The 26,096-nt window shown below is 42.5% G+C and overlaps 6 protein-coding genes across 14 annotated transcripts; 3 read left to right on the plus strand and 3 right to left on the minus strand.

Moving 5' to 3' along the window:
* Nucleotides 1–100: 100 nt before the first annotated feature.
* On the minus strand, nucleotides 101–24,871 carry LOC110190612 (acid sphingomyelinase-like phosphodiesterase 3b). 5 transcript variants are annotated; one of them, XM_020961206.2, is made up of 6 exons: nucleotides 24,539–24,871; nucleotides 11,644–11,880; nucleotides 4,276–4,970; nucleotides 3,623–3,818; nucleotides 3,161–3,452; nucleotides 101–1,391 (listed from the first exon to the last, which is right to left on the minus strand). In XM_020961206.2, exons 2-6 carry the CDS (start codon nucleotides 11,699–11,701, stop codon nucleotides 1,100–1,102), a joined length of 1,533 nt encoding a protein of 510 aa, XP_020816865.2. In that variant the 5' UTR covers nucleotides 11,702–11,880; nucleotides 24,539–24,871; the 3' UTR covers nucleotides 101–1,099. The 5 variants fall into 5 exon arrangements, with proteins under 5 accessions (XP_020816865.2, XP_086689372.1, XP_020816864.2 ...); XM_086833246.1 differs by having other exon boundaries at nucleotides 24,741–24,843; XM_020961205.2 differs by having other exon boundaries at nucleotides 24,644–24,841.
* Nucleotides 5,505–5,928, plus strand: Ilp4 (Insulin-like peptide 4). The gene is made up of 2 exons (XM_020961210.2): nucleotides 5,505–5,670; nucleotides 5,726–5,928. The coding sequence occupies exons 1-2, from the start codon at nucleotides 5,505–5,507 to the stop codon at nucleotides 5,926–5,928; spliced, it is 369 nt and encodes a 122-aa protein (XP_020816869.1).
* Nucleotides 7,967–9,859, plus strand: Ilp3 (Insulin-like peptide 3). Its single transcript, XM_020961211.2, has 2 exons — nucleotides 7,967–8,356; nucleotides 9,396–9,859. Exons 1-2 carry the CDS (start codon nucleotides 8,203–8,205, stop codon nucleotides 9,563–9,565), a joined length of 324 nt encoding a protein of 107 aa, XP_020816870.1. The 5' UTR covers nucleotides 7,967–8,202; the 3' UTR covers nucleotides 9,566–9,859.
* On the minus strand, nucleotides 10,459–11,364 carry Ilp2 (Insulin-like peptide 2). Its single transcript, XM_020961209.2, has 2 exons — nucleotides 11,005–11,364; nucleotides 10,459–10,930 (listed from the first exon to the last, which is right to left on the minus strand). Exons 1-2 carry the CDS (start codon nucleotides 11,180–11,182, stop codon nucleotides 10,695–10,697), a joined length of 414 nt encoding a protein of 137 aa, XP_020816868.2. The 5' UTR covers nucleotides 11,183–11,364; the 3' UTR covers nucleotides 10,459–10,694.
* On the minus strand, nucleotides 11,836–12,416 carry Ilp1 (Insulin-like peptide 1). The gene has a single exon (XM_020961347.2). The coding sequence runs from the start codon at nucleotides 12,414–12,416 to the stop codon at nucleotides 12,006–12,008; it is 411 nt and encodes a 136-aa protein (XP_020817006.2). The 3' UTR covers nucleotides 11,836–12,005.
* Nucleotides 13,440–23,732, plus strand: Zasp67 (Z band alternatively spliced PDZ-motif protein 67). Of its 5 annotated transcripts, XM_086833244.1 has the most exons (9): nucleotides 13,536–13,665; nucleotides 16,818–16,969; nucleotides 17,513–18,055; nucleotides 18,166–18,415; nucleotides 18,560–19,078; nucleotides 19,109–19,124; nucleotides 19,233–19,456; nucleotides 20,785–21,002; nucleotides 23,218–23,732. In XM_086833244.1, exons 1-9 carry the CDS (start codon nucleotides 13,567–13,569, stop codon nucleotides 23,384–23,386), a joined length of 2,190 nt encoding a protein of 729 aa, XP_086689370.1. In that variant the 5' UTR covers nucleotides 13,536–13,566; the 3' UTR covers nucleotides 23,387–23,732. The 5 variants fall into 5 exon arrangements, 4 of the variants coding, with proteins under 4 accessions (XP_020816863.1, XP_086689371.1, XP_086689370.1 ...); XM_020961204.2 differs by having other exon boundaries at nucleotides 13,440–13,665; nucleotides 18,181–18,415; nucleotides 18,560–19,124; XR_015271823.1 differs by having other exon boundaries at nucleotides 18,560–19,124; nucleotides 20,415–21,002; nucleotides 23,218–23,627.
* Nucleotides 24,872–26,096: the final 1,225 nt, after the last annotated feature.

A 26,096-nucleotide genomic window follows, 5' to 3' on the forward strand; every position in this document is an offset into this window, starting at 1 on the left:
TGACTTGTTTGCGCAAATTAACACATTTATTTACGCCACAATTTGTTGCTTAAATATTTATCGAAAGCGGGAGCAGGACGAAAATTCGAGAGCGGGGAAGTAACATTAAAAATTTCTGCGTTTATTTCATATACAATAAGTACATACAGATAAACATATACATATATCCAAGTTCATACAATACACATATACATATACATAGGGGGCGGGGAGAGGGGGGTTTGCACACACACATATGTATATATCCGCGAATACATATGCAGAGAGGATTCTTTGTAATCATATCACACACACAAACGATATGGCACGCACACAGACTCGCATGCAGCATAATTGAGAGTAAATTAGCGCTATACTTGTATATAGGAATTGCGAAGCCCAAACGGCAAGTCATCCTCGTCCTTTGCCCCAATGCTGCTTCCTTCCACCTCCACTTCCACTTCCACCCACTTCCCATTCCTATTACCATTACTATCTATATCCGCATTGAGACACTCGGAAAAATAAATCGTCCTAAATCCATAACATTTTTCTAAAAGAAATTAGCTACTTTATAAAATGAAAAATTTCTACTAAGGTGCTTCATTAGTTTAAGAAAATATAAATAAAATTCTTTGAACTTTGAAAAAGGAGTCTAAAATTTTGTAGGGTTATTTTTTACATATTTTAAAGATTTGTCTAAACTGTAGTGACTTTTGTAGCACCGGAAATAAAAAGAACTCATAGTTAAATCTTAATTTAAGAAGTATATTTGGTAGAATTATGTTTGTAAAAGAATTTAGACTTAAATAGATCAAGTTTGCAACATATTATTGCTTTAAATTCTTCAAAAAATCCTTTCATTTAAAAAAGGAAGAATGATATATAGAATAAAATAGTGCTACAGATGATTTTAAAACTTTTACAAGAAACTTTTGGGAATATTTAAAATATTTTATAATTTTATAATAAGAAAATATTCTTTCGAAACCTGTTGAAACAATTTTCTAACAATCCTAATTAACCATTATTTAGGACAACACTTTTTTCCGAGTGCATGCGCATCCTGGGGCTCAAACCCGCCCCACATTTTGATATGGTTCCGCTTAAGCGGGAACGCTTAAATTCGCTGGTTGTGGCAATTGTTGCATCGCCCGCCGCCCCACCATTCCACCAGTAGCCCGGATATGCCACGCAGGCCATAAAAAACAGCTAGTAGCCAGCTCCAGGATGCAGGGAACGCGGAGTAGCCGAGTCCGGGGGCTCGTCCTTGCAGCGGCAGCTGCTCCTTCTCCAGGCAGAGCCGGAACTCATCGTAGTCGAGGCGCGTGATGGCGCAGTAATGATTGAGCATGCAGAGGCCCTGGCAGGCCGCACCGGACTGATACCGCACGGCGTTGGCTCGGTGATATCTGGGAAGGAGGAAGGAGAACACCGTAAAAAAGTGAGGGATAAAAAATAGCTCTCAGTTGTGGTGTCATTTGGAGTCGGGAGTCCTTGTTTGCTCTAGTCTGTATCGGTGGACAGTTGGGGCAGAAGCACCAGTACCAGCAGGAGCAGCTCTCATAAATGCCCTCAGCCGGGCCACTATCGTTCCACCTTGATTTACATACTGCTATGGGAGCTCTCGGGAGTGGGATTTGGAGTGGGTGGGTTTGAGTACTCCATGGTGGTCCGATTGGAGGCGTTACTATCCCCACAGTTGGACGAAAAAAATGCATAGCCCGTTAAGCTCTGCATTTCCCTGAAGTGGTTATAGATGGGGGATAACACTGGCTTACGTGGGAAATGGTTTATACTTTACTAGATTTTATTTGGAAAAATTTGAGATATGTATTCTTGAAATATATGCCTAGAGACTCTGAAAATTAAAAGCCATAAAAGCGGAAATCCCAGCACCTATTTTATTACTCCTAAATAAGTTATACGTCCTCCAAAATTAACAACCATTATTAAAAGCCTCTAAAATTGCATTCCAACTTTTACCCAAAAGCAAAACAAAAACATTTGCTGGCTAGTGTAATTGAGTGTATGCTTTCCCAACTGAATAAAACTGTTCAATTTCAATCAATTAAAACTTGCTGGGGAAGATTTTTTTGTTGAACTTTAATATGTTGAAAAACAAACAAAAACTACCCAAAGTAGAAGTCAATAAAATGCTCAGTTAAACGCGTTAAAAGTATATATCAACGTTACATACATGTGCACTTTTTGGGGGATTCATTTTCAAACGGAATTATTCGATCAATCAGCTGACAAAAAAGTAGAACACACTTTTAATATATTTTTTTTGCTGGAGTCTGTCACTATTGTAAAGCGAGAACCGAGCTTTACGTGAAGGGATTAAGTTGAAAATAAAAAGCCTTGACGATTTGGGCAAGGATAAAATTGCTTTTTCGGGACGTCAAAATGATTGTATTGAAAGGATGCATTTCTGTAATCCTTAGAACATTTTTGGTGTGCATTTATTGTGACAAAGATATATGGCCAGGAAATGTACCTTAATTGTATAAAATATGTGTCCGTATCTTTTTAATTTTTAAAGCTTTTATAAGATTAAAAAAGTAAATTTCATTTGTGAATATTTAATCATGCCATTAAATATTTCTAACTTTCATTATGTTAACCATATTTTCCATTGCAAAAGGCTTGTTAAACTTTCACTCTACTCTTTTGGACATATTTTTGTGAAATAAAAACTCAATTTAAAACGAACAGTAAAATAAAAATTATGAGCAGGGTAAAAATAATTTTAATGGAAGGTTTAATGATGGAGGCAGTGAGTATCTCTCAGATACACAATCTCATATAAATCACTGCATAAGACCCACAAAGTTGTTACTCTTAATACCATTTTGAACAAAAATAACACTGTGAATAAATTAATTCACGTTGCTATGGAGATACTTTAAAGGTTTTCCTTCCCTTATATAAACCGTATCACTTTTAAGCATTCATAAAATCCTAAAGGACCTCCCACAGATTTCAACTAATTTTAGGCCATTTTTAATGATGTTGTTAATCCCAAAACATGGTACTTAAGGCCCAAAAATATCTCCCCCACAAACACAAACATTATTATCTATGGCAAACCTGACTGCAAATCATCCTGTATACTCTGGGGATTATCGGTCATATCAATCAACACGGCTTGTCCAGAGTTCGCCCGGCAGTCATTTACCTGGTGAACCAGGAGAGGTCGGTGCCCGTGAAACGCTCGGCGAAATTGTGCAGCGCTCCGGCGGAGATCTCTGGCAGGGCATAGTAGTGGGTGAGATTGTACTCCGGCTGCCATGTGGGCTCATGGGCCCGGTTGGCCAGCGGCAGATCCAGCCAGAACTGCGTGTAGTCCAGCACCTGGCCACTGCCCGTGTCGAACTTGTAGAGCCGCAGGGCGGGATTGTTCGACGAACCAATGCCCGCCTTGCGGGGCACAACCGAGGGGGCAATCATCAGCCATGAAATGGGATTGCCTGGCAGATGGAACATGGAAAAAGAGCGGGAAGTGAGTGACAGCTTAGATTACACACGGTTGCTGCATTTTACGGGATTTGAATTCAACAGCCACAAATATACACATTTCTGTGTTTAACTTTGGTGATTTAAATTAAAGATCCTTTAGATATTTAGTGGCTGAACTTACCCTTGGCATCGTAAATCAAACGGAAGGTGTCCGAGTGCAGGTGACCAAAGAACTGACCCTGTATGACCGAGGCAAACTTGCGAACCATCTCCAGGTACCTTCGATTGTTTCGCTCTGTAAAAATCAGCTGGTTGTGCTGCTGGGGACCCAGGTGACGCTCATCCACTCCGGGCGGCATGTGGCCCACAATGTAAACCTGAATAAAGTCCAAAAGTCAAGGATTAAAGGACATCTTTCTTGACGCACACGAAAGCGTATGTGTGTGAAATGAAATCAATTCTTGCAAATTAAATATTATAATTAATCAAAAGGCCAGGCTCTCCGATTGCATTTCAGGCACGTTCTGGCCGAGGCAGGGAAATAAATATATTTAATATATGCTTATTTACACATGCAAAGGCCTTTTAAATATCTCGTTAATTTCAGAAAGATTTCAGCTCTGGCTTTACGCGTTGTAAACATTAAATTCATGGACATCGTTTGCTGAAATTTAATATTCCGCAGCTAAATAAAGAGTATAAATTTGAGGAATTTGCTGGATATTTTGGGTTAATTGGGAAATTCTTTAGCAACATTAATTAAATGTAATATTTGAAAATAAATCCATTAATTGTTTTTACAACTATTATAATTGTTAAGGGGGTTCAACCTACCGTTTCCTGTTTATCCCTGGACTTGGTGAGCACCTCCTCCAGCCACAACCACTGCTGCTCGGCCAGGAGCTCATCGTCTCCCGTGGTGGAGCTCACCGAGGCCTTGGGCTCTCCAAAATACTCGGCTGGCCAGCGTAGACTCAGGGATGCCCTTGGATCTGGGTCCGGATCTAGACGCATAAAGTTTGTATTAAGAGCCACTATCCTTAGCCGACTCTTGGTCTGCTCAATGGAATAGTAACCGCCCTGATCGAAGGTCACTAATGCCTCGGAGGGTAACCAGTGGCGCCACAACTCCCCCAATCTTTGGTAACTACCACTCCCATCCTCGTGGCCCAAAACCGGAAAGATGAACTGCGAGGAGAAGCTGCGACCCAGCAGATCTGTAATATTTCGCAGGATCTCATGCTGCTTCTGCTCGGACAACGGCTGGGCGGAGTGGGACAGAGCATCGCCTGTCCACAGAACAAACTCCACATTGTCACCCTGCTTGGCCTTCATGGTCTTCACCGCCGACTCAATCAAGCTCCATGGACTGTCGCAGTTGTAGTTCCCAAAGTGACCAGGTGCCTCTGGCACCGAATTGGAGCTGGATCCAGGCACAGAGCGGGCCAGCTGCCAGCAGCTTTTGTAAATGTCGCCCTCGGTGGAGTAAAAGGTGTCCAAGTGCAGGTCACTTATGTGCCAGAAATATCCTGTCAAAGAAAGGATAATTAAGTATATTTTATATGTTCATAAGTATTATACAAGAGAAGCCAGCACAAATAAATATGAGAGTTTCCCTTTCATTTTCCAAAGACCGGACTTAGATTAGATATTGACTTTGGCTAAGTCCTCGGGCTATTCCCTCCGGGAAAGGCCATTCGCTGGGCATTTACCCGCCGGCTGGGAAAGGAGAAAAACCTGGTTGCCCCAGAGAATTCCCTGCAGCTGACTGCTTAGTTGACTGACCTGGACTTAGCTGCCTTTTTTTTCCCTACCTGGCCGAAAGTCACAAAGCCAAAAAGTCAATCGGCGAGCCAACGTGTTGAGTGGCTGGCGTTAAAGGAGATCAGTTTCATTTGGCATGCGCTTCGATCGGTTGCCTAGAAGATACAGGCGCAGATTGCGAGACAGGATCAGAGGACAAAGACAGCGATTGGGAAAAGGACACCGAACGAGAAGCACAGAAAGAGGCATTCCTTTCATGCCCGGTGAGAGCGCACGGTGCTGAGTAAAAAGATAGCAGGATGAGCCTAATAAGGATCGGGCTGGCGCTGCTGCTCCTGGTGGCCACCACTGCTCAGATGGTGTACCCGGTTCAGGGACGTCGGAAGCTGTGCGGCGAGGCGCTGAGCGATGCCCTGGACCTTATATGTACCAATGGCTTCGCCAGTCGGGCTAAGCGGAGCACCGGTAAGTACATCAGGATCCAATTTATAAACAATTCCAAACTAATTTCGGTCTCAAGCGGTGCAGGACAGAGGGTTGGCCCTGATCCGGAAGCTCCAGCCACATCGGCCGGAAATGGACATGGACATGGAAACGGAAACGGGAACGGACCGTCCAGCCACCGGAAGCTTACGCAAATTGCGACGCCTGCGACGCCGCGTGGCCCACGCGTGCTGCAAGGAAGGCTGCACCTACGACGACATTATGGACTACTGTGCCTGAACAGCACAGCCAGATCCCGTCCACAAACCGTTGCAGACCAGACCAGATGGAGCACCAGAACCCCACTTGGCAGAGATCCCGAGCAGGAGCAGGACCACGAGCACGAGCATGAACAGGAGGAGCGGAGGCGGAACAGCAAGGACAACAACAGGCAAAGGACCAACGATGATGCGAACAATTCCCACAGAGAACCCAACCCACGGCGTTCTGCAATTCATTTTCCTACACTTAACCCTAAATATAAACGTAATCATATTTCCAAATATTTCATTGTAACATTCTTAGTGGAAGCAAATAAAGTTACTCTCCAACAAGCAGCAGCAAGAAAACAAAAGACTTCTGTCCTTTTCACCGCCAAACAGTGGGCTCATATTTTATATTTCTGCTGGAAATTATAATTTCATTTAGAAGATTTCAAAACAGTGATCACCATCATCAGCCAAATTGATTTAGCTATGTTTGTTGGGTAAATTTAAATATGGATTTAGAGAATGCATATATTTCACGTCCTCTGAAAGGCAAAATATGCTCAAAAAGTCAAGGATAGGCCAAAGGTTTTCTATATACCAATTCGCCATTGAAATCTTAAATATCAATTGGATACTGGACAGCTGGAAGTTATTTTTATATAAATTTATTTTAATAATTTAAAGCTATTAGATCTAGGGTCTTCGAAGGCTTAGTGGCTCTTATTCCATAGAATTCAAATACCCATACTCATACTTTCGGTTTTTAAATCCACTTAAATCTATTCTCTAAATCACCTTTCAAAATTCCAAAGAATTTTGGTTATTCTTCCATAGTAACTTAACGGCATTCCAGCTGTGCACTCAATGCCACAGCGCTTGGGGGGAATCCCCAAACTCAATCCCCAACCATTGCCCACAGCCAACCACGAAGGCAGGCAAACGGCGCCACCCATCGCCACCCAACGGCAGCTGCCATTCAGCACCTTGTTTTCCGAGAACAATAATGAAAATTATGAATTTTTAATTAGATGACGTTCTGATTTTAATAAGCAAAACAAAAGAGGAGCCGAAACGAACGGGGAATACACTGAGTTTCAGTTTCTGTTTCATTTTCAGTTTCAATCTCATCCCTTTCCTCCCCGCTTATCGATTGAGTTGGTCGATACGATATACAAAATAACAAGTAAACAACTTTCAATCGTCAGCGGTTTTCCCTCAGATAAGTCACTTTTGTCCAAAAAGATTTGCAATGATAATAGGTAACGAGGCTTTCAGGTAAAAAACTACCTGACTTTCGGACGGACTCAAAGGCTCAGCGGCATACTTATCGCATTCAAAAAGGGGAACTTGCGGAAGGGAAAGGGAAGGGAAACCCCAAAGTGTTGAAGCACTTAACAAAGATAATGAGATAACACAAACGGCCTTATTGTTTTCCCTGTAAAGCAATTGAATAATAAGTTGGCTCTTGTTTTTGTTTATGCCATTTTCAAGTGAGAAAGGACGAAGCAGGACTTGGGAAAAATAATCTGCAGAGGGAAACAAGAGTGACAGAAAACAGGAATTTTTACATTGTATCTTAAAGTAGTCTATATTTTTGGAAAATATGCAATAAAGAAATATTTATTTAATGAACTAGTTAAAATGAACCTATATTTTAATAGATTATTTAAACGAATAGTTAAGAATACTGAATTTTAAAGCTTTAACTGCATATGTAACAACATTTCAATGAAAATTCATGAACTAACTTTGCCACACAAACTCGTGTTGAATTTTATAAAGTACTGGGAGCTTGTTAGCAGGGAAAACTTTTTCCGGCGCACATCCAGGCGCAAAATGTTAAAGACTCTCGTCTGCCTGGCAGAGTACTCGATATGGCCGTCATCTTGTTGTTTTCCAGCTATCCAGATCCATCCGCTCCATGCGTTATTATTTGTTCGAGAAAGTAAACAAACGTCAGCTGATGTACGTAAGACCCCCCGGTCTCAGCCTCAGCCCCATTACCCGCTGGGAATTTCAGGCATCCACAGCCACGAAGGGATAAATAACAACCCACACCAAAGGCCAGAGACCAGATACCAAAAACCAGAGACCAGAGACCAGAGACCAGAGAACCCAACTGTGGCGCTAACTGACACTCTGGCTAATGCGGCCTGACAGTGTGTGGACTCTGTGCTCCTCGGATCGCCTCGGATTCGGGTTGATATAAAACCCTGCGGCACGGCTGGGAGCCCGCACAGTCGTGGCTGGGCCACTTGGCAGACGACACCTCTACATCCACTCCGGGACAGAGTGTAGCAGCATCATGGCCATCGAGATGCGGCGCCGGATCGTTTTCCATGGTCTCTTCCTGCTAATCCTGCTGATCGCTGGAGTACGAACCAATGTGATTCTGTGCGGTGAGGAGCTAACCGAGACTCTGTCCAGGATATGTCACTACGGCTACAGGCGAAATGTGGGTAAGTCAAGACCCAAACTAATGTCTATATATATCAGTTGTTGTACTTTAGTTTTCTTTTTTTTACTGTGAAAAATCTTATGAATGCTCACCTTGAGAAAACTCATTTATTTAAAGCATATACTAATTTTTCTTGGCATCTGCAAAAAGTCATTAGTAGGAAAATTTTGTTTCGGGCTCAAATCTGATTAATGAATTGTATTAAGTGTGATTTAAATCAACACCTTTTGAAAAGATTTGACAATTGTTCGTCACTAGCTTTTCCATGACAGATTTTCTTAAATGTGTCTATGTTTATATATAAAATTTCAGGAAAATGTATATATGTATATCTTCCTGCAATGCCATTTTATGTGGATTTTTATACCCTTTGCAAGGGTATTATAAATTCAGTCAAAAGCTTGTAACTTAGTGAAGGTGTCATTTCTGACCCCATAAATCATATATATTCTTGATCAGAATTAACTGCCAAGTCGATCTGGCTATGCTGGACAATATTTTAATTTTTTCAAAAATTTCCAAATTTTATAAGGGGTTACATCATTAAAATTTTAAAAAAATTGACAAAAATTGGAATTTTTATAAACGTTAAATGGATGCAGATTTATTAGCATAATAAAAACTAACATAGGAAAGCTTTCCGATTGGAAATTAATGCATTTTTGACTGAGCTATGATGATTTTCTCTGCAAGGGTATAGAAATTTCGGTTAGCTTTCGTTCTTGTTTACAGCTTAACTAAGTTTTTTTAATAAAGTATAAAATTAATTAATCTTCTCTTATTATTATTGGAAATTAATGAATCATTGACTGTTTATGAACTATTTAATTTAATGTAATAAAGAACATTCTGAGATTTCAATTAGTTAAGAATATCATAGGGATAATGGTTGTAATTAGCTTCAAAAATATATTTATGTCTCTCTTAACAATTTAAGTTATTAAAGTATTATTTAGTGTTTTAGATATTTATATAAATTTTATATTTTAGATAACTGTTGCTATTTATTAACCCAAATTTATTTCTTTTGCATTCCGCAGGTCTCAACTCCATCCCAGACAGATCCCATGAACTGAGCTACGAGGAACGTTCGCTCCTGGATCGGATACGATATGGGAGTGGCGTCATGAGCCTAAATGAAGCCTGTTGCTACAAATCCTGCGCCATGGAGGAGCTATTGCGATACTGTGCCGACAAGCCCGTTCCATGAAGCCTCCTTCTCTTGCCAAAAACTACAGAAAAGATCTGAATAGAATCCCCCTTAGGTCTTAGTTCGCCTGTAAAGCCCACTTAAATATCCTTCGGATATGATGTGAATGCACGCACTCATTCATTGAATGGGCGATGTATGCGCATAATTTATGATCGGAAATCAGAGACAGACACGCGAAATGAATCGGAAAACGGGGCGATATATGCATGTATATATGGTAGAATATATGTTTGGACAAGGGCCTGAATACATCGACTGGGTATAAATTAATAAATAAATTATGTATTCAAACTGCTGCAGATTGGGCAACTTGATTGGTAATTAAACGGGTATTACATTGATTTTTCATTGTCGTTGATTGCAGTTAATTATTTATAGACCCAATGTCCGGGAATCCAGTTTGTAAACTAACTTTGGGATGGAGGAAACAAAGAGGTTTTCGAATGAGTTCTGCAGACTGTGTTTTAATTTAAAATAATGGCAGTTTTTATGACCACAACAGACGAAGTTGACAGTTAACTTCATTTAAAGCGGATACTGTGGCTTGGGGTTTCAGAATCATATTTGTTTTAGTTTATAATTTAAACTAAACAATTAAAGCAGCTGCCTATTATTTAATATATTCAGCTGTATACATATATTTTAATTGATTCTTCTTTTTATATTTGATGTTTTTGTAATAGTATTTGGTTTCATTCTCAGCAAGGCTTTCTTGAATGATATTTTAATATTTAAATTTAATATTTCTTTATTTTTCTATATACATTTATTTTGGGATCTTAGAGAATCCTAGTTTGCTAAGACCAACTTAAAATTTAAATTTTTCCTTTTTTATCTTTTTTTAAAATCAGATTTCGAAGGAATGTTTATAATAATAAATTCCCAGTTAATTGTTTGTAATATCACTGTATTTGAGAACACTTTGCACTTGTATGGTTTGCTAACGTTCAAAGCAGGATATATTTAATCTATATAGATCTATGTAGATCTATTTAACATGCAACAAGCTACTTTATATGAAATCATCATCGTCCTTCGTGTCTTCTAGTTTATAACCAATTCCAGAGTTAAACAAATGGGTCCTGAGTCCTGAGAGTTGAGTGAGTGTTCGGGATCCGTGGGAAATTTACGGACTGGCCGCCACGGAACAGTACTCCATGAGGACGGGGTAGGGACAGGTGTGCTTGCAGCACCTGTCCACGATGCCCTCCCGCGTGCGTCGCCGTATGGAAGCCAAGGAGTTGAGGACTGGAACTTCGCCTCCGTAGAAGCGACCGCGCAGGAGCGGACTGGTCAGCTGCTCCGCTTCCTCCTTGGCCTCCACATACTGAATGGGATCGAGCGGGTCCAGTTCGCTGGCAACTGCAAGGGATTCACAAGTGGGGAGGTGAAGAGAAACTATCTACCTGGAGGGGATCTTTCGGTGGAACACTTACTCATGCCTCGCTTCTGGGGCATTATGCTATTGAACTCTTGGCACACCATCATCATCATGTCGTTGAGCTTCTCGCTGCACAGCCTGTAATCCGAGTACTGCAACTGGGCCAGCGAGGAGTTGCAGGCCAGGAGAAGCACTAGGAGCACCGAGCTGATGGAGACAACTGCCTTGCACATGGTTGTGTCGCTGTGATCTTCTGGGGATTAACTCTGGGGAGCCGCTTGTGGAACTGCTGTTTGCTGCTGCTGGTAACTAATGCTGTTGGGTCGCACGGAGCACGCTTATATACAAACTGGGTCTCGGTCTGGATCTGGGTCTGGGTCTGGGACACTTTAACCCCGGAGGCAGGCAATGTCAGGTTGCGTTAGCCCCGGGATGAGTGCATCCGGGACTCTTCGCCTGGCTAAACTCGTTCAATGTCAAAGCTGACTTATGCAAATGGATATTGGCAAACCAGGGGAACGGGAAAGGGTCTTTGTCTCTGTCTCTGTCTCTGTTTTCGGTTTTCTGGGGGCGTTTTGCTGTCAGCCAATTAAACAATTTATGTATAAACAGTAAGGCCGTGCTAAGCCCTGCATTTATGAATACCAAATGAGCAAGGACGAGAGTCCTTCGCACTCGTACACACCATACTTACCAATGCGCGCCTGGGCCAGGCCGAAACAGGCCAAAAGCCAGCTCAATTGTGCCAGCATCTTTGGGCCTTGGGCTGGCAGGGGATTCCTCTGGCGCCTCCTTAGAACTTTTCCTTTGACGCCTGCTCCTCTGGCTTTGACTTCTGCTCAAACTCGAAGTCGAAGTCGAACTCGAACTCAAACTTGAACTGGAATTTCTTTTTGCACTGTCTACTTTTATTCATTAGTCAAAGTTGGTGCTGCATAAATAAGTGATTACGATTACGAATCGGATTACGAGTGAACAGGGCGAGAGTATGTAATGGGTATGTAAGGAATGTGTGTGCTTGTGAGTGTGTGTGTCCTGGTGAGTGGGTCAAGTGCTTCAATTGGACAGGCAATAGGCGGATATCTCGTCGTAGGAGCAGGGGGACACACAGCACTCATCGTAAACGCCACCGGGGAAGTGTCTCCTCTGGCGCCGTGTCTTGATCCCAAAACCAGAGGCCACATCTCCGTCGCCATCTTCGAGTGCATACCAATTGGACAGCAGCAGGTGTGCCAATGGGGAGGAGGAGTAGTCTGCTCCTGGCACACCGGACTGTGGTAAACGCTTCTGGGGCAGCGTGTTATAGCCATTGGCGCACACCAGATCCAGGGCTTCGGAGAGCGCGGAACCACAAAGTTTGTGGTTGCCGGTTGGCAGCTGATGACCACTGGCCAGGATGGCCATAATGGGCAGCATAGCGATTAGCATCCGCAGACCATGAAGTGCACCGGTGTCCTGGCAAAACATCTTCTTCACTGTGTGTGCAGATTGGAGTCAGCTTCAGCTGGTATTTATACCACCAAACACATCGATTTTCGCTGCAGTTCAATGTCCTGGCACAGGATGCAAGTTGCAAACATTGCAGCCTCCCAAAAAAAAAAATGGGATGACTTTTTGCCAGCTGTAATTTAGGCAAAGGATTCTCTGAACAAGACTAGATTCTATTTTAAGACATCGTTCTACTTGAACTCTGTTTAAGCATATTTTTACACTGTCATTTAAAGTGATTTAAGAGGGGTAACGATTGCCCTAATTTGCTATCAAAACTATTATGGTCTCTTTTACATCTAAGTAGATTTTAAAACTCCTTTCAATCGTGCTTTTAATTCTCAATTTCTTTTTTTGGTTTATTTCTTGTTTGTATTTCTATTTCCCAATTGCTAATTTTATTAGTATAGATTGAGTTTCTTATTCTTAGCTTTTGATTCTCCGTAAATTAAATATATATTATTATTATTCAAAAAGGCTTTAAGTATTGGAATCTATACAATACTATCCATTAAGTAATCCTTATAATTCTGTAGAATCTTTACTGTTTCATGGTTAAATATTGGATTGAAATTAATGTCACAGAAAGATAGTACAAGCACACTCGTTCTTCATAAGAATTTTCGGAACCCACAAGTCCCTAAAAGCCTTAAGTTTATAAAATAATATTAATAAAATATCAAAAGATTTTCCCCCTCATATTCTTTCAGTGTAATCTACAGCACAGAGCCACCCACATCGTTCCACCTTTGTAACCTGTTACTTTGCCGCTAAGAGGCTGTGACTGCTGTCGATTGCGATTACGATAACGCCGTGGCTCCCCTGGGATTAGATTGGACGGGAACAGGTGGCATGTGGCAAGTGGCAGCCTCATTTGCATGCCATTGCCGCCAGGTGGAAAGTATGCTTCACTGGGCTGCTTTCCTCAACGGCGACGACAGTGTGCGAAATCGCTGGTCGTCGATCGCTGGTTCGATTGTCGATTCGGATGGCGATGGCAACAGTTGGTCGCCAGCGCTGCACTCGAGACGTATTCGCCGAAGAAAAACTCCGGAAAAGTTTGTGACAAAAGAAGGCCGTAAAAGATCGGAATCGGATTAGGAATCGTGGGAACAAATCCAGGATAAAAATGGTGCTCGACATTAAGATGTGCCGCTTTGACAATGTCCCCTGGGGCTTTCGCCTCGTCGGAGGCTCGGACTACGACTATCCCCTGATGGTGGTTAAGGTTAGGCCCGATCTATATGGACTATATATATATATCTTTGAGAGTGCCCTACTCACCTCACCTCACCTGTCACCTGCTGGTGCTGCTGCTGCTGCTGGCAGCAGTCGCCTCACACCTGAATGGCTTATCACTTGTGCATTGGGAAAATCCCCACAAATAAGCGAATAATGTTTCGGACATTAATTCAGTGTTTTGTTATTTTTTATTTCAATCGGCAATTACGTAACGCAGTGCGTGTGTGTCTCGGTGTGTCCGTGTGTCGATTTGGATTTGCGCTGCATTGGCAAATTAGTTTAGTTAATTAAAGTAATTCCTCGTGGCCCAGCGCTCGCCTTTGTTTATCTAATCGACAGGCCCATGCATTTTCCCGCTAATGAGCCGCATAATGGCCCAGGTTGCCACCAACGTCGACTTATTCAAATTCAAATTCAAATTTTAATTGTGTTTCACTGGCAGTGTCGTCTCGCTTTGTTGCATTTTGTAGTGCATAAATTGCATTTTACATTTCGAATTTCACAGTTTGTAGCACTGTGTTGACACCCAGCGGCAGCAACAATAAAACATTGGCGCAAATTCGAAACAAATGCGATTTTTAATTGGCAAAACACAACCAGCGAATGCAAGGGGAGGTCTTCCGGTTCCCATTGCCATAAATCAATTTAAATCGGAGCATAATATAAACAGGCTGCTAGAGTAATAAATTAAAAATCGTTATTTTAGCTACAAGCAGTAAATAATTAATTTCGCAATGTTTAGAAAAGCTAATGTATAAAGTTTTTGTTAGCTTTCTGTTGAATGAATATATAACTAAAGGATTTAACATAAATTAATTAGAAAGATAGTACTTTAATTATATAATTTCAGGAATTTCGCTAGTATTTGTTTTAATTGAATGTCTATTAAAATCTAATGAAAGGGAATTTTAGCTTCCTTTGCATCTTGCACCGAAAGCTAATTTTAATCGAAGCCCAATATCAACAAACAAAGCAAAAAAACATAATTTGAAATACAAAAGATACTTTGCTACATTGTTTTTATAAATTAACTACAACTACAACTAGGTTGAGTGTCCCTTGAAAATATATATATTAGTTACATTTACTATAGACTTTCCTAGCGTTTTCCAAGCTCTTTAAATGGCGTTGAAAAGAATGCACGTTTGTGTAAATTAATTAAACACCATTTAGTTCTTAATGTTTTTTTTTTAAGGGAACTTCTATAGTAACCATAATACTTTTCTTCTCTGTCAATTGATTTCCCTGAATCTAATAAAAAAATGTCCCGTCTCCTGAAATATTTCCCCAAAATTCAATTTCAAATAGAATATATGTTAGACAGCGGAATGCTTACTCACATATCCCATAAGTTGTTCAAAAATATTTAACTTGAAAACATCCCCGCTTTGGGATCACATTTTCCGCGACACTTGCAGTTGATTCCATTTTATTTTATTTGATGTTCCAACATTCAGCGCCATATGTTTGCTAGACAAACACTAAACAAGCGCAGTCAACGTAATCTTTTGAAAAACCTCTGTTATTCTTCCACTTTTCGCTCTGCCTCTTGGCACTTTTGCACATCCTTGAGCACATATATACAAACAGATATATATATAAGAGTCGGGGCTAAGCCGGCAGTCAGTGTTATATATATATATATATATATATATTCCGACCTTTGTCGATGTCGAGAAATTGACTCCCCGCATAAGTGAAATGCAAGAGGCTCCGGGGAAACCCCTCGTATTTTTCCTGCAGTATTTGCATTTCTAAGTCCTCTTGCAGCCAATGTCGTGACTTTCCCGGTTTTGCAACGCACAAACAATACTGTTTTATTTGCTGTCGAAATTCCTGTAAAATCACCTGCATTATATAATATATACATTCGAGTTTGAAAAACAGGGGGAAGCCTTAACATCAAAGTTCCATCAACATTTCAATTCGCATTCATAACTTTTTGCGCACAATTAGAAACAGTTTCGCAACACACAAATGCGAGTGTGTAGATATACTACATTCATATGTGAAAGCAATTTAATCCCCATGAAGTAGAGGGATTTTTAATGAATACCCACATTTTAAATGGTCAATTTGCACACGTTTGTGTGCACTTTATTGCCCAGAAAAACGGCAAAACTTAAATCGTATTTAGTTATAAATGTGCTCGGACAACTTTTTGAAATTAAGTCCTCTGTGTAGGTTCCTTTGTGTTATTGTTGGATGGGGGGCAATATAATCTGGTTGGCAAATGGAAACTAGAAATGGGGGTTTTTCTTTTTATTAGAATATGAGTTTAATTTCTGTTAAACGTAGACTTTTGAAAAGGTTGTTTGCATGGGTTTGCATAGCTATGAGTGGATACGGAATTATAGTGTACTTTTAGAAGGTTTTGAAGGGATTTGAAACCTGTAAAGGTTTTGTTTTAGAACTCTTAAGCTGTTCTAGAGAGTTTCTCCGTATTATAGGTATAGATTATAGCATACTCTACAAACATTTTCAATCTGCAGAGGTTTGATTAGATATCTGTTTTAGTTAAAGATATGTATACTTTATACTTTTAAAGTGTTTCAATATATCTATCTTGTTTTATTACATATTTTTGTATAGCCAGAGTAACATACTAAATCTTAGCATACTTTTCGACAGCTGTACAAGCGATATTCAATCTCTAGAGGATTCATTAGAGACTTCTCCCTAGCACTTGACAAGTATTTGCCCGAAGAGTGCTTCATATTAACATACTTGGGCTAATTTCCTTGCACTTAATTGGAGAGCTGTTGATGTGTTTCCTCATTTTTCTCAAGCACCCCTCGCTAGGCACCCAAAATGGGGGGAATCCCCCTCTTGGGCACATTGTCTTCCCATTTTCGAGGCGTGCGTGCCGCACAGTGTTCTGGGTTCTGGGGTCTGGGTCTTCGCTTCTCTTCACTTCTAGTCTTTGTTTTGTTGACATTTGGCGCGCGCTTTATTTTTATGCACTTAGCACGCGACGCCGCGTCGCTGTCGCTGTCGCCGACTAATAGAAATTTTCCCATTATCGCAATGCGTCCATTGTCCCGTATCTGTATCTTCAGCTGTGTCTGTGTCTGTATCTGTATCTGTATCTGTATCTAAATCTAACCATGTGCCTGCTCTCGAACTCTGGGATGATAGGTGACCGAGGGCAGCATTGCCGAGGAGGCTGGACTGCGGGTGGAGGACATCATCGTTCGCATCAATGACACGGCTGCCATGCCCCTAACCCACGATGAGGCCCACCGGCTCATCATGAACAGCGGCAGCGTCTTTTACTTTGGCGTCTACCGGTGAGTGTTTCCTGGTCCCCTAGCCTTGCTCTTTGGTCTTGGTCCTTTGTGTCCCATCCGCCGAGGACCATTTATCACGGCCGAGCGGACTAACAACCCAAGGACCTTTCATTATACCCTTGCAGAGGATGGGTTCATTCTGGGTAGTAGTTTGGAAGCATAGAAGATTCTGTGTTCTATTTTTAGAATAATTAAACTCAGGTGTCCTTAAAACTATAATTCCTCAGAAATAATTAGTTCATGCAAGAAATATTATTATATTAGCTCACGTTTTCGCCTAGAAATAAATTCTCCATACTCTTTTGAGGTATACCTACCCTCAGATTTATGTCTCAAAAATAGGTTACCAATGAATATAAAAAAGCGTTGAAGAGCATGCCCAAAAACTAAATTTAGTTGGAATTTGGCTAGGTTTGCGGTCACAAAAGCTTCTGTCCTGACTCTGCAAAAGGGCATAACTAACCATGAGTCCTGGTCCTGCTGAACCTGCAATTCCTTTCTCTTCCCTTCCGTTCATCTTCTTTTTTTTCGGTGATTTCACAGAGAGAACGAGGAGGACGCCTACGAGTGCCTCCAGAAGTTTCCCTTGAGCGAGGGTTCGTTGACCAAGTCACCCACGCCATTGCTAAGGCCATCGCCGACTCCATCACCGTCTCAACCTGCAACTCCCACGCTGCTCCAGCTGACGGAAGCCACAAATGCCCGTACTCCGGAACCGGAGACCCTTGCTCCTGCAGCTGCTGATGCGCCGGCAGCTCCTGCCTTGGAATTCGCTGCCGTTCAAGCGGTGGATGTGAATGTCACGGCGGAATGTCGCCCAGCCATGTCGGAAGTGCATTCGGAAGACAATCGCGGGGATGTGCCAGCTGAGGCGGAAGAAGCCAAAGTCGCTGCAGAAACCGAAGCCGAAGCCGGAGTTGCAGCCGGGCAAGGACTCGGAGCAGGTCCTGGTCTCTACTTGCCCGATTTGCCCGATCGTCCGTGCTCCGCGCTGTCCGAACGGGCGGAAATTAAGCTGGTGGAGGAGGAAATTGCCGCCGTGCTGTCCGGCGAGTCGGAGGTGCTCAAGGAGCACAATGTCCTCGGGTGCGTTGCATTCAATTTCACCCGTTTCCTGCTGCTGTCCACCAGCCAGTTCTGCGTGTTCCCCCCAGAGTCCCTTTAGCTGAGTCCTTTTAACCGCTTCCACATGATAGCGTCAATTTCTATAGGATCTTCCCCAAGCCGGGCGTCTGCATGTCCAGCGACGTCCTGCGTTCGCTCAACGAGGAGGTGACCAAGACGAAGCTGGAGAAGGACAAGGAGAATCGTAAGTGGTCCACCTTCCTCCAGAGGCCCAACCGGCCGGTGCCCAAGAGCAAGCAGCAGCTGGAGGCGGAACGTCGGGCGGCCAATGCCTACAAGGTGACGATTGTAAAGTCCGCGCCACGCGACAAGTCGCCCATGGTGAGTGTCCTCCAGAGTCCAGCTTCCGCTGACCGCACTAGGGGGAAAAAAACCACCTCAAATTTACTGAAGTTAAGTTTTTTCTCCCTGTGTGGTTTATTTGCTGTCCGGATCAGAAGTTAATTTTCTCAATATGTGTGACAGCCGGAAGCTAAGCCGGCGCCAAAGGAAGCCACGCCACCCAAGGAGGAGGTGCCGGTGCCAGAGCCGGAGCCGGAGCCGGAACCAGAGCCAGAGGCCGAGAAGGAAGAGGAACCGCTACCCACGGACAGTGAGGTGCCGAATCTGGAGCAGCTGCCGGAGAGCGAGTTGCCGCCGGACGAGCAGCTGGAGAAGGGCGATGCCTCGAAGGAAGAGAAGGAGGCCTCGCCGGAAGAGGCTTCACTGGCAGCTACCGAGAACGGTGAAGTAACCGCGCTAACCGATGCCCCGGCATCTCCTCCGGCAGAGCCCATTACTCCACCCAAAACCGAGGAGGAACTGGCCCTTGAGCGGCAGCTGGCGGATGTTCAGAGGCAACTGGCTGCCCTCTCATCGCTGCCCTCGACCATACAGTCAACCCTGGATGCGGTGACCAAGCAGCTGGCCGAATTGCTGCCCACATTCAAGCTGCAGCAGCAGGAGAGGCGGGCGAGTCAGGAGGGTCAGGAGCTACCGCAAATCGATGAAAAAACCGGCAGCGAGCCGGATGAGGATGGTGCAGGTGCAGGTACAGGTGCTGGAAACTATGCCCAGGTCGACAGTAATTAAATTTTTCTAATGGCGCACTTTTGCGTATGTCCCTTCGTTCTTTACGGCCCCTCGTGTCGTTCCGCAGGCAAAGCCATATCCGTATCTGGACCCGACAAGGATTGCCCAGCGGGGCCATGTGAGAGTAATGAGGATAGATGCGATGCCAATGACCGGGAAGTTGCGGAAATTTCGCGCTCAACTGACGACAATCGCCTGGCCAAGGACAAGAGCAAGGATAAGGATGCGGACGGGAATGGGGACGGGACCGAACAGCCCATGTCCGAGGAGCAGGGCTTCAGGAAGCAGAAGGTGAGTGCCGGTCCATGGCCTTGGAGCCTTGGAAATGAAATCCCTGGCAGGGCAGTTAATGTAATTAGGCTGTCATGAGTTGGGTCTAGCAGCTTTTAATGGCATTAGAGAGCCTCCTCGGTCTGTTTTCTGTTCACTCCTGTCCCGTCCGTTTCAGTTTCCGCTCCTGGACAGGACTCGTGCTAAACTATTTAGAGCAACAGGATTAGGCATCCTGCTTTATGGGATATGTTTCATTGTTTGACCGATGGAGCTGCAAAAATATTCCCATCGTCCTTTTATAGTCCGCCTTTCTGACCTACGCAGGCTGATTTGTTTAAGGATTTGGTAGCTTATTAGAGTTGGTTTAGTGGGTTTCCGTGTCAGGAAACTGAGGTAAAAGTAATAAACCAAGTCGCGGGAATATTTATAATTTTCAATCTTCGGATTAGTAATACAGATGGAGGCTTAACTTTTGAATAGGAATTAGGTTAGAAATTCTAATAGAAGTTTTGTAAATGAAATTAAATTCCTTAAAAGCCACCCTGAGATAATAAAATTCTTTATAATTTGAGCTGAGCCCAGCCAGATGATGTACGAGTAATAAGGTGCAGTTAAGGCAGCATAAAATTAATTAATCATCGCAAAGTAAGAATGATTCAGTTTAAAAGTGGGTCAACTCCAAGACAAAAAGACAAAACAGAACAGGAATAAAAACAAAAGCAGTTGGAAAGTGGCTCTATTTTGATTGAGATGGCAGAATAATAGAAGGAATTTCCTTGGTCGCAAAGTCCTCACAACTATTCGGTTGAGTTCCGGAGTCAGTTTTTATACCGGGACAAGCAAACCACTTTGGGGCCACATTATCCAGCTGCGGAGGCTGTGGGACAGCTCGGCAGCTGGACCTTCTCAGCGGGTCCGTGTCCACAAATCAAATTAACTAAAATGCCATTTGGTTTTTGTCTTTTTCTACTTGCAGCATAATGTGCGCTTCCAAACGTAGTTAGTTAGCTTTAATCGAGTTTAAATTTTGATAAATTGCCAGTGGCAAGTCCAAGACGCTTCGTTTCGTTTCGTTTCGGTTTGGTTTTCTAGTTCTCTGATAATATCTGAATATCTGAATAAAGTCCTTGCAGCAGCGGCAGGGGAAAAATGCAGAAACCAAAAGACAATTAGTAGGCACCAAGTGGAAAGTGGAAAGCACTTCAACTTTCTGTCCTGTCCTGTCCTGCCCTGTCCACTTGATTCCTACGCCCCCAGACTAGCAACCTTTTATTCTGACATGCCCCCCAAAAAATCTGTGTGTGTGCCTTTTCCATGTGTGCCTTCTTCCCCCTTGCGGCATCCAGAGACACGATGTCATCGAGGAGCTTGAGGAGCATCTGGTGCGCAAGAACAATCCCCGGCGGTCGAAGCGCGCCTTTGGCCCCTTGGTCCCGTCCTCGGAGCGTCCGTTGGTCCTGCCCGGTGGCCGGCGCTGGTACCGTCCCAAGGATGCCTACAACGATGAGTTCATTGCCGAGACCCTGAGCGCCCAGGCGGAGCTCATCACGGGCAGCACTCTCGGGTGGGTACCTCCTTCCACTCCTTCACCTCCACATGGACACCTCCCATAAGCACACTCATCCCCATTGCGGCTAGTTGGCAATGTTTGGCCATGTTTGCCGTGGTCAAGCTCCGGCCATCGCATCTCATCTCATGTCATCGCTCTGTCTACAGAGCAAACACCAGCACAGAGAGAAAAAAAAGGTAGAACTAGGATATCTTTTGAGAAGATTTAGATTTTTAAAAACAATAGTATGTTTTATCAGATATATCTCAGATTTTTAAGTACATGAACCATGACTGCCATTGCTTTGAAATCAAATGTTGATTTTGCTGCACAATCGAAACCCTTTGAAATATTAAAGCAAGAAATGGAAACAAGGAACATTTCATGCGAAGGACTAAAATTCAAATTGAACAATGACAGCTGCAAGAAATATTATTATTTCCTTTTGCCTTAAAGGAAATCTGTGCAGCAGAAATAGAAATTTAAAGCATATTTTAAAGGATATATATTAGGTGGTAAATTTACTAAGCTTGATTATGATTTATTATGTTCATAGTGCAGAACTATTAAATGTTGATTAATGTGATTTTATCTATCTATTTATGCTATCATTGTTAGTTATATATTCCATAGGTGATACTGACAATGTCAGAGACAAATATAAACCCAAGCTTGCTGCCTTATTAAAATCTTTTATGTGTAATTAGCACAAAGTTTTGCTTTAATTGATGTATTCAAATATTAATATATAGAGACTAAACATGATAAGTTTTCAATTCAATGAAATTATTACAAGTAAAGTAATATATATAAACATGTTTAAAGAAGCACCCCACAAAATTAGGCAAAAGTTAGAAGGTTTCTTGGATAACATCCAAACTATCGAAATATAATTTCCCAGATACTTTACTTTAAAATTCGTTTTCCATGTTCTGGCAGAGATTTATTTTAATATAACCAACAAAAAGCGTAACCCCTTGAGGTTGACCATTTGGTGTGGTGTTGACAACCCTCTGTCTCCCCCTTTTTTTTTGTCTCTGTGAAAAAACCGCAGACACTCCACCTACAAAAAACCCCATAACGTTAGCTCATCGCCCGGCATTCATTTTCTTCACTTCTTCACTTTTCCATGGAACCACTCGCACTCGACTCTTTACATCGTCCATTGCACCATAAATTTGCGCATTAGCAGCTGTCCATACGAGAGCCCCTTGCTGGGCTACGATTCCAGGTAGTGTTTGATGGAGTAGCCATAGTGGCCATAGTGGCCATGTACCATGTACCCAGATGATGCACCCAGCCGCACACCTAGCACACCTGGCATATATCACCATCTAGCACTCTCATTATGATTATCGTTGGCATTATCGTTGGCATTACGAGACAGGGGACAGGGACTGCGAATACGACTGTGAGTGCAACTGGAAGCCATTGTGCACAGTGCCACACAGTAATTCGCAGACTCATTCCCTCTATCTATGTCTATGCTGTTCCATATCCTGTCATCGGCCTGCAGTTGATTTGACTTTTCGTCCTGCGTTCCGCTTGAGTTCTTTATGCATGCTGCCTTTGAGTTTGCCTCTGATACCGCCTCTCTGCCTCTCTGCCCTTTAACCCCTGGATCATCTCGTTTTTCTCCTTTTGCTTTTCGCTTTCTGATTTTCATTGTAGATTGCATTTTGGAATCGTTTGTTCAATGGCGAGCATATAACACGCCAGCGCTTCAGGTAAGGTTGGACCCACCACTTCTCGACTCTTTAATGAGGCTAACAACTTCTCTCTTTGCTCTTTGCTATGCTCTATGCTCTATGCTCTGTGTGTGTATGTCCGTGCTCGTATATTTGCCCGCCCTTGTCTTGTACTTAACCAATGGGGGGAAAATGCGGAAAAACTGGTATAACGCTGCGATTCCAACTTGGATTTCCCTTGGCCAGGGAGCTGCAGGGCCTCGGCCAGAGCCTGACCATGCAAAAGTAAGTTGTCACATTGGACTTTGGCTATGTATGTGCTTTCTTGTGCTTTGTGCTGTGCTGTGCTGTGCATGCTCCCTTAACTCCTCCTTAACTCTGACTCAACTCCTTGGTTCATTGCATGCATACACATTGGGAGACGATGGTCTCCCGGGAGCGGTGCATTCCCCAGTGTTTGCTCCCAGTGGCAGTTGCAATTCCAATTTAACGCTGGCACTCGCCATTCCATCTCCATTCTCTGTTCTCCATTCCTTCGGCAGGGTCAACTTCATGAAGTACCAGAAGCCGGAGCGCAAAATCGATCTGAATCGCAGCGAGGTGTACAAGTATCTCAATCCGCATCTGGACAGGGCGCCCGTGCGTGGCATCGAGGTGCGTGCCCCACTGGTGGCCGCCGAGTCTGATATTCGCCAGTCATTGCAATCGTAGGAATGGACCGGAATGAGTACCAAGTACCAGCACCAGAACAAACGCCAGAACCAGCACCAGAACCTCCCTCCGAATGCCACAACACAAGCCAATCTTATTGGTACACACAGAGAAACAAAAGGTGTTCTTTAACCGGCAATCAAAAGCTGAAGAATGTTGCCAAATTAAGCAGAGATTCATTGTGGTTGAATATGAATAAAATTCCTGTTGTTTTCTATATAATAAAAGTTATTTAAATGAATTATTATCCCTATTACAAAGTAGTTGAATTTCCCTCTAACTTTCTTGCTTAAAATGTTGTATCAAATTTATAAATGTATATTTACTATAAAAGTATTTTACCTAATTTTCGTTCTGTGCATTGTTTGAAAAGGGTCTTAAGCAAATAAATGGTGATTGTATATTAGGAGAGTTACACTTGCTCACAGCAGCGTTACCATATTTATTTAAATTATCAAAGCACCTCAGAGAGACCATTTCTTATATGTATATTTTTTGCCAACTCAAACCCAATGAATCTCTGCTGAGATAATATAATGGAACGTATGACTTTTCTGTCAAATATATATATATCCAGTCTTATGTTAAGAAAGCTTCAGCTTGTTGTGTCCTTTGATTAGGTTCAGATTGAAGCCGGAATATTCACAAATTCACAAGTTGTTTGTTATCCATCAATGCACCCATACTCATTCACAGACCGATTATCGCTTCGAGGATTTAGAGAGAGAGTGGATGCAGCTCAACAAATAAAACCAGAAGCTATTCTCAAGCTAGAGAGGAGGGGAGGGGTCGCTCCGTTGCCGTCTAATGCGATATTACATAATTTGTGTGCAACAAGGCGTATGTGTAATGTGTCGTGCATTTCTGTAGCATATCCTCAGGCGCCTTCGTCTGGCTGTTGCAATTTTCTTTCCACGCTCCATGCTCCATGAGTGTGTGTGCCGCCTGCGTGTTTGCTTATACTTGTGTGTCTGCTTTTGTGGGTGACAAGCTCTTCGAATTTGCATTTATTAAGGCAAATGAATTGGTTCAGGAGCCGAGGGAATGGGAGTGGGACAAACCAACAACAACAAAACAAAACAAAAAAAAATGGCAAATGACATGGCAAAATGGCGGCACCACAATAAACCCGTATTTAGTTATGGCACAAACATGGTAGCTGCGAAAATCAAAATTGTCGTCACGTTATGATGAAACCCGGAACGGGACGAGCGGAAGCGATGCGCACATTTCACTTGTCCTCACACACACACTCACTCTACACACACCCGGGAATGATGAGACGTATTTTTTTGTGCTGCCTGATTCGACGGGTAATAAAAACGCGCCAACTTAATGCAAAAAATATACGAACTTCGCGACGTAAGATCAGCCAGATTTTCCGGAAAATCCGAATGCGTGCGATGCTGGCAAGCTCTCGTCTTGGACTGTCACAAGCGAATTCGTGTTATCACTGCACTGGCGGCCACTGTGTTGAGTTCACACAAACTGCGCTTTGAGTGGCTTTCCCTTTGAGTAGAATCCGAAGTCCTTGGATGTTTTGGGACAGCTTTTCCGTAGTACACAGCTTTCGAGTGTTTTTCCATGCCAAGCTTTGAGCGGGAATAAGAGTCCTTTGCATGTGGTTGCCTCGAGCGGAGAAATCGTTAAGGATTGGGGTAGGAACGAGTGCGGAAGGCAGGTCAGGACCGCTGGTCGGGCAAAGGTGCAAATGGCGGAATGTTGGAAATAAAATTAAGATTTGCTCAACTTGTTGGCCAAAAGTTTGACTCGGCTAATTTGTATGCTTAATTGCCAAGCGGCACCATTTACACTAAGCTGCAAGCAACGCTTTGAAGTCGCTAATTCGATTGGAATGGTTTTAAAGGGCTTAAGCTACGGGTTTTACGGTCTGCTCCGGAATAATCAATTTTAATTGGAAAACATTATAGATGCGGTAAGTTGGCGATGTGATGCTATTCGACCTCATAAAGCTAAACTAAAAAACTATAATCGGAAGTAATGAAAGCAAAATGTATCAGCTGCTTTCTGTGCGCCTGGTGCATGAAATCCAGATATGTCTGAAATTGTCAATATTAAAACTATTTGCCAATATTTGATACAACAATAATTATTAAAACAACAAGTATACAACAACAAAATCGTTGAAGAATATTTTTGCATTTAAGGCTTCAGCTCTGAGTATCTACGTTCAGAATACAAATTATAACTTCAAAGCTATCTTTTATTTTTATAGAATTTCGTATTTAGTTTTATGAAAATCGGAATACTAAGTTTACTAAGTATACTAAGTATCAATAAACATTAAGTAACTATGATCAGTAAATAAGTACATATGATCAGTAATAAACTATGAGCAGTAAGTTACTCTGAGCAGTAAGTTACTCTGAGCAGTAAGTATTAATGAACATGAAGTTAATTATGATCAGTAAGTAACTATGATCAGTAAGTATCAATGACAAGTAAGTAACTATGACCAGTAAGTATGTATGAATGATCAGTAACTAACTTTGGAAACTAATAAACAATGACTTGCAACTTTTGTAACAACACATTTCTGAGACTTGGCCGGCAGCAGTCACTTCGTTCCGGGGATGTTAGAACAAGTTGGGAATCATATGCACAGATGCGTGAGATTTGTTTTGGAACAAATTTAAGAGCAAGGTATTTGAATAAAGCTATGGAGTTATTATTTTATATCATTTTACCA

This window comes from Drosophila serrata, unplaced genomic scaffold (assembly GCF_035046125.1).
Source record: "Drosophila serrata isolate PLE 108 unplaced genomic scaffold, ASM3504612v1 contig_272, whole genome shotgun sequence".
NCBI lineage: Eukaryota > Metazoa > Arthropoda > Insecta > Diptera > Drosophilidae > Drosophila > Drosophila serrata.